The 12558-nt window shown below is 37.1% G+C and overlaps 1 protein-coding gene across 2 annotated transcripts in view; it reads right to left on the reverse strand.

Moving 5' to 3' along the window:
* ggnbp2 (gametogenetin binding protein 2) overlaps positions 1-12558 on the reverse strand; it is a 45087-nt gene that overhangs the window by 15741 nt on the left and 16788 nt on the right. For both annotated transcript variants that reach the window (XM_052035790.1, XM_052035789.1), the window contains exons 2-4: positions 10690-10770; positions 8064-8317; positions 6827-6925 (exon numbers count right to left, since the gene is read on the reverse strand). In XM_052035790.1, the coding sequence (XP_051891750.1) occupies positions 6827-6925; positions 8064-8317; positions 10690-10770 (434 nt within the window). The remainder of the gene's footprint in view (positions 1-6826; positions 6926-8063; positions 8318-10689; positions 10771-12558) is intronic.

Raw genomic sequence — 12558 nt, forward strand, 5'->3', positions numbered from 1 at the left:
GATTCAGAGAATCGTACAGCACAGAAACTGGCGCTTTGGCCCAACTCATCCACGCTGACCAAATTGCCTATCAACACTAATCCCACTTACCTGCACATTTTGCCCATAATTGCTCCAAACCTTTCCTATCCATACACCTGTCCAAATGGCTTTTAAACGTTGTAACTGCACCTGCCTTCAACTCCTCTGGCAGCTTGTTTCACATACCACCTTATGTGGAAAAACTTGCCGCTCAGGTCCCCTTTAAATCTTTCCCCCTTGCCTTAAACCTATGCCTTCACATTTTGGATCCTGGGAAAAAGACTGATTATGCACCCTAAGCCATCACCACAGTATAATCCAGATCTTCAAAATGAATGCATGATCGACCACAAAAATTTAATTCTAATCACTAATAGCTACGTAACATTATTTAATTGCTGTTCTTCAACCTGTGGAACTGGCTTGTCATAACTGCTCATATGGTGTTGCCCATGTATTGTTTTGGGATTCAGTGGGATCCAAGTCTTAATATTTTCTGTTGTTTTATTTTACTTCAAGAACAGAGCAATTTTAAATTTCTTCCATTCTTGTGGCTGGAAAATTCTGGTCCCAACCCAAGGTATTGAGATTAAATCTTCCATTCTTGAACTTGAGTAAAAAAAAATCTATATTGAAACAGCCCAAAAGGACGACAGACTAGTTTGCCTTTGGATACATTTTCAAACTGATTATTGTAGCTATTTTATCCAAATAATATGCACAGTTGATGATTACCACTTAATTTGTTTTTAAATGGACACTGGATACCATTTTACTGATCATAATATCTTGGAAGCTCACTGGTCATTTATTTCCTTCCTATACCAGGGTATGAGATAATCCAATTACTTAAAATCTAAACAAAGTGGTAACATTTCCCCAGGGTTGTTTTCACTCATCTGCAAAATCTAATAAACTATGCTGAAGATCTCAGTAGGCAGGGAGCCAAAATTAAAATTGATTTCTGCATCACAATTACACAATTCAAAACTATAAACTTGATTGAAGAATATTTAACAAATTAAAGCAGAACATAGGTGGAGAGTTCAAAAACAAGCAGACAACACACCCACTTTGTCACTATAGTTCTACAAATCCAAATGATTTCTTGAATCAACATCATGTTTTCTTAAGCAAACATTAATAGGATAAATTTGCAACATTTTACTCCCACCTTATTGTGCTATTTTCTTCCACGGTGAAAATACATTGAGTTAACATCACTAAGGTGGAGGTTGGTGCATTTATTTAGGTCAGCACTACTTGGTACTATGCTTAAAGTTGTTCAAACTAGCAATTCCCTGGAATTCTTGACCAAAGTCAAGATTTCTTAGAAGCTTTCATAAACTGTCTGAACAAAGGTCAAATAAACTACCACCCAAAAACAATGTCTGCACTAAAACAGTGACAACAATTCAATTTGGGACATCATGCATTGGTAAACAATGCAATATATTAAGTAATTGCATGCTACATGTACGAGAGACTACCAAACTACAGCCCCAATGTCTCTTGTCCATTTCTAACAGAGCAATATTTAAAAATTATAAATCATAAATTTTTTTTTGAAAGGGCCAACTTAAAAATGTAACTGCCATCCCACTAAGACATACAATCAAGTGGATAAAGGGAGATCTTGCCTGACATCTTAAATTCTTTGAGGTAACAAGCAGGTTAGACAAAGGAGAGTTGGTTGATGTTATTTACTTGGATTTTCAGAAGGCCTTTGACAAGGTGCCGCACACAAGGCTGCTAAACAAGAGCCCATGGTGTTAGAGGCATGGTACTTGCATGGATAGATTGGCAGAAGTCAGAGAGTGGGGATAAAGGTGTCCTTTTCCGGATGGCTGCCTCTAACAAGTGGAGTTCTGCAGAGGTCAGTGTTAGGACCGCAACTTTTCACTTTGTACAATAATGATCTGGATTAAGGAATTGTGGCCAAGTTTGCAGACGATACCAAGATAGGTGGAGGAACAGGTAGCATTGCAGAGGCAGGGAGTCCGCAGAAAGACTTGGACAGGTTGGTAGAGTGGTCAAAGAAGTGGCAGATGGAATACAGCATAGGGAAGTGTGGAGTTATGCACTTTGGTAGCAAGAATAAACAAGTGTAGACTATTTCCTAAATGAGGATAAAATTCAGAAATCAGAGCTGCAAAGGGACTTGGGAGTCCTAGTTCAGGATTCCCTCAAGGATAACTTGCAGGTTGAGTCAGTAGAAAAGGCGGCAAATGCAATGTTAGCATCCATTTTGAGGGGACTAGAATATAAAAGTAAGGATAAACTGCTGACGTTTATAAAGTGTTGGTCAGACTCCATATGGAATATTGAGAGCAATTTTGGGCCCCATATCCAACGATGGATGTGCTGGCTCTGGAGAGGAATGAAAGGCTGAACATATGAAAGCATATGATGTCCCTGGGCCTGTACTCAAAGTTCAGAATGGCAAGGGGGGGGGAAATCTCAATTGAAACCTACCGGGTACTGAAAGGCCTGGACAGAGTGGACATGGAGAGGGTGTTTCCATTAATAGGAGAGTCTGGGATCTGAGGGCACAGCCTCAGAATAAAGGGACATCCGTTTAGAACTGAAATGAGAAGGAATTTCTTCAGCATAGTGAACCTGTGGAATTTGTTGCCACAGAGGTCTGTGGAGGCCAAGTCATTGGGTATATTTAAGGCAGAGATTGATAGGTTCTTGATCGATAAGGGGTTTAAAGGAGAGAAGGCAAGAGAATGGGGTTTAAAAAAATCAGCCATGATTGAATGGTGGAGCAGACTCGATGGACTGAATGGCCTAATCCTGCTCCTATCTTATGGTCTTAAACCAGAGTTATGGTGGGATGTCCCCTTTGCTTAAATAACCCACTAATGTTCTTCATGACATCATAGCCAAGAAATCAGAGGACTACCAGCATGTCTGAAACTGTACACCCAAAAATCAATACTGCACCATCACATGGTTATTGGGTGAGCAGGGGTCAATGAGTCACAAACCAGCAAACAAATCTTGACTGGAACACGGTAGTGTATTGGTTAGTGTGACACTATTACAGCACCAGCGACCCAGGTTCAATTCCTGCCGCTGTCTGTAAAGAGTTTGTATGTTTTCCCAGTGTCTGTGTGGGTTTCCTCCCACATTCCAAAGACATACTGGTTAGGAGCTGTGGGCATGCTATGTTGGCACCGGAAGCGTGGCGACACTTGTGGGCTGCCCCAGCACATTCTCAGTAACACAAAAAGACGCATTTCACCTTGTTTCGATGTACATGTGACTAATAAAGAAACATCTAAATCATGTTTTGCATGCCTCTAGAAAGTAATGACAATCACTTTCAAATGTACTGCATTGTTATTTTAGCCCACGAGTTGGTGAGTAGTTGAATTTATAACTTTTACAAACATTTAACCACATCCTTTGTAACAAATTATCTTACACCCCACCCCCTTCCTATACTCCCCCCCTTCCCCTCACCTATTCTTCTGTCATGAAGTATAGCAAGTTACAAGTTGAACAGGAATCAGTATTAGGTCATGCTAATCTGCAACAGTATCAACCCATTGCTAATCTGCAACAGTATCAACCCATTGCTAATTTTTCATGTTTCAGGTCAAAAGAGGACCTTCAACTCAAAACATCAACTGTTTCTCTTTCCACAGGTCCTGCCTGACCTGAGCGCTTCCAGTATTTTCTAGGAGTTCCAGCATGTTTTTTTTTAATTTTTCATTACTAGCTTTCGTTTGCCACTGAAAAAGGTTTTTGCACATTTTGACAAGCCATTTTTAATTTAAAAACCATTGAATCCAAAATAGATATCAATATTCAGCAGGACCAGTTATTAACAATGCACTTGTAAAGTAAACTGTGAAGCTTTTATAAATTTGGCTTAAAGTACTGACAATAAATTAAGATTCATAAGAGTTCTATGCACCTCAAATAAACTACCTAAGTTCATGTCCCTGTTACCTGTGTGGTGGCTGAAAAGGTCCAAAGTGAAAAAGGATGCTACATCTGACTTCTTTCTTGCTGTCTCCAATACTTTTCTTATCTGACCCTAGTGCTCTCTCTGCGTTTCCACTGCCACTGTTCCCTTCACTGTAATTTACAGAAGAGTTAACAGGCTCAGGATCATTTATGCACACATCTTTCTACCCTTCACCTATAAAGATGTACATTGTGTATTAGAGATACCAAACACCACAACTTATTGCATTCTGAAATATATATTTCAGACTCCAAATAACTTAACACAGATTTTAATGGCATTTTGTTTTGGAACACAAGCCATGGCATTGCAGATGTTGGAATGTGACTTCAAATTCCCTATTCTGAAATTGGCAGTCCTGTGTATGCTATTTTGAAGAGGCATACGGAAGACAACTGAATCTTTGGGCATATCTGAGGTGCATCAGCCCAATACCTGAAGGCAGGTCAGCCAAGCCCCTTCATTATTGACAACTTGGGCTTCAAGTATAGCAAGATTTTAAATAAAAGCTACCTTCACGTTATTAATGGACATCTAAAAACAGCAATATAAATTGAGGTTTGAAAAAGCTCAGAGTTAAAAGCATTCTTACTTCTCAGTAACTTGTAGTTCACACAAATCTCAATGATCAAACTTGACCACTTGATGGTGCTGCTACTAACAACTGTACACATTCACACAATTATGGGCTCTGCAAAGGAATACCAAGTGATACACTTATTCCACAAAACGTAAGAGGATAAAGATGACATATACTGAAGAGGCAGAGGTGCAGATTAAGTCAGGGGTTAAGATAAAAATCTCCAGAAGTGACATAATAAGCTCCAAGTCTGTTGAGTGGCTACAGAATTGAACATGCACGAACAAGGTCCTTTAGTCACAAAGTCAGGGAAGAGACACAGGCTCTTTGCATTGCCAAAAAAAACACCCTTATTTACACATTCAAAGTGCTGTATAACGTGGTAACTATTTGTTTGGCATAAATTTTATGAAGAGGGCAATGAATTTTTTAAAATTAAGGTTTTTCTTACCAAAACCAGAAGATGGCATTAATTGAATCAATTTGAATATAAACAGATTAGAAAGAAGCATTGTCAAGACCAAACTGCCAGACATTAGGCTGAATGAATCTCTTCAGTGCTGTGAAATTCTATGATTTACTCACTTCCTTCAGTTTTCCTAATAGGAACATACATACCCATATCTACAGAGCTCCACACTGGCAATGGCCAAAAACCTTGCTCAACAGCAAAGAGCATATTAAACATACCACCTCTTTCAAGCAGGAATTTCAAGGACAGACTTCTATCTACTTAAATGTCTGTAAACCCTTCTCTGTTTTGTCAATGATACCCCTGTGGTGCTAAATAAATTCCTACAATAATCGTACCACAATGTTCTTTCAAGCAATTCCTTTGGGATACAATTCCTAAACTGCTAATATCTCCACAAATTCCAATTGTAAAGCTTTGGAACCAGTCTACTGGGTACAAAGTTTAGTCTTAAAACGTGAAGAGAACTCTCAGTTGCAACTTTATCCTTCCAGGTCTGTTAAAAGAGCCAATTAATAGTTTACCAAGTACTATCAGACCATATGACTGAGACAAAGAAGAATACCAAGTTTGGCAAAAGGACAGGCAAGTTTTTAAAAATCGATCAGGAAGTAGATCAACTCGAAACTCAGTCTCAAGAGATTCTTAACCTGTCTCTTTACCCATCCCCAAGTCAGTGAATGATTGATAGCTTAAATCCCTAAGTTTGACCGAAGTGGGGAGAGGGATTTTCAAGCCACTTATCCTGACAAGAGTTTCAGATATCCAGCACTAGCAGCTTGGCCTACATCAAATGCCAGATATATAAGTGTTGTCACAATCAACCACTAATATCTTTTGCTTGCTAGTGTCCCAAGCATCCGTTTCCTCAACATTAGGACAAACAGCAGAAAAAAAAATACTGGACTCCAAAATGTGGCAGCAACATTCTAGGTGAGCAAGAGTGGAGCGCAGACAGAATTTCCCATTCACAAGGTAGCAGAACCAACTTTAACAGAAGTAAAGACGAGGAGAAATATTTATCTCATGCTGACCCAATCAGCAAAGCCAAAGGCAACACATGCAGACAAAATGGTGAATTAGTGCCAGGCAAGTATAAACCATGATAAAGCATTCACATTTTACAGCAAAATTTGAAATTGAGATACAGTACTGTAATAGCAAGTGCTGTCATACTATATTGACAAGAGCTTAATTAAGGTGTTAATTAAGGTGTTAGCCAAAAATCTAATACATTAAGCACAGTATTTAAAAAAAACATTTACGAAAAGCAAAAGTTAAATTTGATCCTTCTACAAGAATACCCATCAAGGTGTCACACCATGGTTCACCCTAAACTTCAACTTAATTGAAATCCACCTTATCTTAATTTTATCCAATGCTTATTCAGTCTATTTGTTTTTGCCCCAAAGGAAGGCATTTATTCTAGTCTTGCAAAGGCAAATCCACTTTAACTATTAGATATTATGAAGTGAAGCATATTTTACTCAACTCTATTTTTAAAGAAACTTGTATCCAAAAATATCCTACATCTAAACAAAATAATTTAATGATCAACTTTAAATAAAAATCAATTCCATAGCTTTTTCACCAAGGTCAATTTTCCCCCAATTTACCAATGATTGCATTCAAATTTTAGTATCCAGGAAGCAAATTTCTTTAAGCTGGGCTGAATCCCTAACCTAATAAAGTTTTTCTCTATCACAAGTTTTTTTTTAAGTTATCGATAAAAATAGTATTGCAATACAGAAGAACTGCAGCTATTACTTACCCCAAAGGTTTTGGCTTATGTGTGTCTAATGAATGTAATTGACATCTTTTGTTCTTTTTACTTTTAGGAATTGCATCAATTGTCTCATTTAGTTTGGACCTAGAAGAAATTATTCAGAAATGACGCTGAAATTAATTGACATATTCAAAGCATTCCATAAAGCTATTCAAATCATATGCTATACACGGGTAGTCTAGAACCATAATAATAAAAAATTAGTAGACAATATTCTATTTCAAATTTTTCTGCAACTCACTTGTTAAGGCTAAAGAAATTTTGTTCTTAATTGCAGAAAGACTAACCTATAATCTATTATTTGATAAAATGCAATTGCTCATATGAACTCAGAGGTCAGGCTCCAATATCAGAAATAACAGAAGAGCAAGCAGTAGTTTTTTTTAAAAAACACCTTATTCAAATCAACACTAGAAGAAAAACTGGTGAAGTCAAAGATAAATTATGTCTTCAAGTCCTTTCTTTAGAGGCCTAACAATGACATGGCTAAAGTGTACTTTATTTTCAACAGCTACATTCACTCAATATTGAAACAAACTGATGTAAAAACAAATTTAAGAGAGTTGGCAGTCTATCAAAGGTTCTCATTTTATTTAAATGAATATTGTTACTACAGATTTGATGCCAATTCTATCTTCAGACTACAGAGGATACGAACATTGCAGTAGTTTTAAAACATTGCTACATAGCCTAATGAACAAAGTTCTCTACTAATAGCTTTCACCACAAAACTTATGGACCCACAAGATCAAAACAATTATCAGATGAAGTTTGAATGAAGTGACAATGGCAGAATGTTCGAGAAAATATTAAGTTACCACTTTTTATTTCAATTGATGCAGAAAAGCTGCATCCCTAAAGAAATTTGCCTTAACCAGATCTGATCATTCTTTTGCTTTTTTCCTTCTTAAAGAGTTTTCATCACTCACTCTTCAATTGCTTTAGCTTTTACAAATAAAAATGTGCCACACACATTGCTTCCCTTCAGAAGCTGGCTGAAACCCATCTGATTCAAGGGTTAATGACACAGCGTTAGCTAAAATGAACAATACACTGTCCTAACTCCTAGCAGGCATGCCAAACAAGTTATTTCTGATATTCCCCATCAAAGGCAACTTTATCCAACAGTAAATTTTTTTTTATACATGTAACACTACTGTAAATACATTATGATTCAGTAAAATAAAGTATGGATATAGAAAATTTAGAAGTATTCACTTACCCATGTACATAAAATAATGTATACAATTTTTTTGCATCTGTCATACAGGCACGAGTTACTGAAAGAACTCCTGTGGGACCCACTGAAAGCGGTTCCAAGGCTGGATTGCCAGATTCTACTAGCTGTGAGAAAAGGCGCTCCACACTGCGTCGACATCCAACACATGGAACAAGCTGAGAAAGTGCACTGAAGACTTCACGGGACGTTACCATCATAGCAATATTAAGGTCTTGCTGCTTTAGCATACCATGTTGCTGAAACAAAATTGTTTAATTTTAGCTGCATACTTTAATAGGCAAATAAACTCAATTTCTAAAATAAAAACTCTTACATTTTACAAAGACATATCCTTGCTTCAAGAATTAACCAACATATCAGGCTTACATAAAGACTGAACCATCCATTCATGTCACTTTGAACTGGCGGCAAGCTTTCCTTTCAAATTGCAATTTCTTTCTCAGCTGAAAACAAGAGTTTTTGAATTACAGCCCAACTAATTTTAATATGTGCTAATGACTGTGGACCCTAGCTCTAGCTCTCCAAACAAAACCATAATCTAGTAATCCGCAGAAAATTGAAATATTAGGACATGGAACAACTTTGAAAGTTGTATATTTGGGTACTGATAATAGATAACACATGCAAGAAATTGCATTTTTTTTAATGACCTGCAGCCTAAAAAATTTAGAAGGACAAACTTAGCTTTTTCATTCATAAAGCTGAAAACCTTTCATAAATGGGAAGTTGACTCAAGCAACAAAAGATTTGATATGTATTTAAATTTTAGGACCAGTTTATAAAGATTCAGCCTGCTTCAATGTCTAAAATGTCAGCAATGTTGGCACTAACAGCAAAGTGGCATGTGAATGAGACAACGGTCCAGATTGTGCTCAGTCTGATTCTGCCTATACTCACCTCCAACTTTTGTAGTAGCTTCCAATGATGGAAGCCAGAGTTCGGCAGCTATCCTACAAGCAGGACAGGATGCCAGTGGTGACCACACCTCTGGACACTGTACCCAAGATCCCACCCCTAACAGCTCCCTTACCAATGGCTGACAGCTCATGCCTTATTTTACAGTTTTTATATCTCAACAGTTGAAATCAAGTTGAATCATCAAAAAATTAAAGTGCATTTAAAGATCCATTAAACCACAAATATAAAGTGAAATGAGATAAACTTAGCTAAATTTATTTTTATTTGAAATCAGTGACCCCAGTCAAATGAATGGTGAAGGGCTAGATTTACTGGCTATGATTGGCATAAAACTGAAGGGCCAAACACAAAGCACTGCTGGCTTCTCAATAAGTTACAAGATGTCCTTGGACTCAATGATGGGTCCAGATGTGGAGCAAGTGGTCTGATGTGCCCACCAGTGGATTCCATACTTCCACACCACAGTATACAGCAAGTAAGCAAAAGCCTCCGAAAAAAAGTACATTGTATCAGTACAATCCAGACCACTGAAATTTTTCCATCAATAATATGGGACAAAAGGAAATTTAGTATCATGTTTGAAGATTCCAGTGGTGCATTAATAAGAGATGGGACTTAATCTTGCATTTTCCTCATAGGCAATTTGGAGTTTAACAACAATCTTTTGGCATTGGTTAATAAATTAGTATCCATTTTGATCAACTCCTGAACCTCTCTGGGATAATCAAGGCAGACCAGCCTGCCTTAAAGCCTACAAGGATCTACATTGCTCGGTGTGGTTCTCAAATTAACAATGATCGTGGCTGGCTGTTTCTAGCAAAGGATTAACATCAAGTTCAGGCAACATTTTAAAAAACTGTTTTTATGCATTCACTTGATAACTGGTAATGAAGCAACTTTACTGTCACATTCTGTCATTAATCAGTCCATCCTCATTTAATGGGAACACGAGTTCAAGTAGGATCATATTACACCAAGTAAGTAAATAGTGGGCATGATGTGAAGTCCTAAAGATGACACTGGTCATTTTTTTTAGACCCTCCAGCAGCACTTAACCTCAAACAGACATTAGATTTCTAATACAAAAAGGCTTGTTAGCTCCAAAAGCCAATACATCCAAATGCCTATTACACAACTACATACCTAACAACTCACTTCTGAGTGCTACCTTATTTGTCATAAACTGAAAACACTAGAAATACTCAGGTCAGGCAACATCTGTGTAAAGAGAAATAGAGTTAACATTCCAGATCAGAGACCCCTCTTCAGAATTTGGTCGCCAATATGAAAAAAAAATCAACTATTTCTTTTCCACCAATACTGCTTGATCAGCTCAGTGTTTCCAGTATTTTCTGGTTTTTAATTTCAGATTTCTAGCACCTGCATTATATACACACACAGATACATATACTGACATTTGCAATAATTCTAGCTTTCTTATAAATTGTTAATGCACTTTAATCTGGTGGCTGAGGAGAATTACAGCTATAAAACCAAATAGGATGAATTTGATGTTTATAAATAAAGATAGGAGACTAGGGGAAGAAAATTGATGAGATTCAGCAACAGTTGCTCAAGCTTAATACTGGCTGTGGGAGTCAACAGTTAAATACAGGGCTACTGTCTGTTGTCAATCTTTTCCATGAGTACACAAGTCTGCACCAGTTGTCTTAATACTGTGGCTCCTTACCTGAACAAATTGTTTTAATTGTGCACCATTGATCTGGTGACCATCAAGGTTCAACATGTTGTCAGAGAATTCCATTACCATCTGTAGGGAAATCAGAAGAGTTAACAACCATCATAAACAAACTAGGTGAACTGCAAAAATGACATGTTTTTTTATTATCTCATTCTACAACTCACACTAAAAAGACAAAAATATTTCAGAGCATAATATATGGTTAAGTAGTGACTTGTCAAATATTGCTCCACAAAAGGCTTACAAAGAGTTTAAAGGATCATTTCTAAATCCATCAGCATTAATCTTAAAGATCAGAGTTTCTATTTCACCATATATACGTTATCAAAGTTAGTACCCATGTCAAAATATTTTGAACCAACTATCTACTTTACAACATAAAGGCAAAGCTTAGAGGAGAACAACTGAAAGAAATCTACTCAACTCCAACTCAAGATTTTATTCCAAGTTCATTCCAAGAACTATTCCTGGATGGTAATTTAAAGTTAACTGAACCAGTATTCATTTTACAAAAAGTGAAGAAAGTTGTGTGAATTGTGATGTAAAGGTCTAGTTTACTTCACTAATGAAGCTGCATCACCTAACTAATACTGCTTATTCTGCAAAACAGTTAAGTGTTCTTTGGTAATTTCATAATTCAACAGCAAATTCAAGCAGCTTAATTTTCTACTTCACACAATATTAAATTTATCAGGCAAATGTAACTTTAAGTACCAATTCATAGTAATGTATAGTATAAAATGTGCTAAAACAGTCATTTTGAATACAGCTCTTTCCCAGCTAACATTAAATTTAGGCTGGAACAAAATGTTTTAATTTGCTGCTTAATGAAGGATTCATTCACTACACAAGAGGGAATGCATTTTGCATCTTGCACAGCATCCTGTACTACAACACATGCTGTTTCTCACCCACTTTCATCTGTGCAACACCATCTCAGAGCATCAGAGATATCAGTATTTCAGTGCATTAGCTTCTGAAGCTTAGCAGCGCTCTGAATGTTCATGAATGCCATCCAATAAGTACAACGTTTTTTTTGGGGGGGGGGGGTGCGAGAAGAGAGAGGTATTCCTAGAAGACAGGCCATATTGCCTATTTTCCCACAAGATGGTGTCACCTGTGCATGTACCAAGAGACAAGAATTGAAAAAAGTGTTGATTTATCCCCCTCTTCTCCACCCCACCCCCACAAATTCCATGAGAGCAAATTTTCTTCCATATATCAAATTTCTGGGTAATGATTTGTGAATTCAGTGAAGGTGAATTTCTGTAACCCAAACAGTTGTAACACAGGAACAGTATCTTAATAAAAACATTCTGATAATATGGCTCATTGATAATGCCCCTGGTCACCCAGAATCCATCATAGATGCAATTTCAGGGTTATTTACAGTGCAATCCATCACATGATTAGGGAAGCAGAGTAAGATAATTCACTATCACCCATGTTGGATGGAAATAGTACACCATAAAGGATACAATTAACACTACAACTGCCACTTGGGTTAAAGTGAAGCAAACAATGATGAATGGCATTTGGTAAAAGTCATAGCCCGAATCAGTGAATGACTTCAAAGGTTTCCCTAATATAATCAGCATTAAGAATGATCTCTCTCCAGCAAGGCAGACATTGAAAGCATCAACATAGGAGTCAAAGGAGGTTCTTGCATCATGCGCTAAGGAACTTAACGAGGATATTCAAGAGCCAAAGGAGCAGACCACAGCCGAATCAAAAGATGAAACTCAAGAGGCTTCAAGAAATTAGTGTCAAAGTGTTAAATTATGTTTCTAAAATAGAAGAGGCTTCTGCAAATTGGAAAGGCAATGATTCCAAAATGGAATTCGGCATGGCATTGAG

Source organism: Pristis pectinata, chromosome 21, assembly GCF_009764475.1.
Source record: "Pristis pectinata isolate sPriPec2 chromosome 21, sPriPec2.1.pri, whole genome shotgun sequence".
Classification (NCBI taxonomy): domain Eukaryota; kingdom Metazoa; phylum Chordata; class Chondrichthyes; order Rhinopristiformes; family Pristidae; genus Pristis; species Pristis pectinata.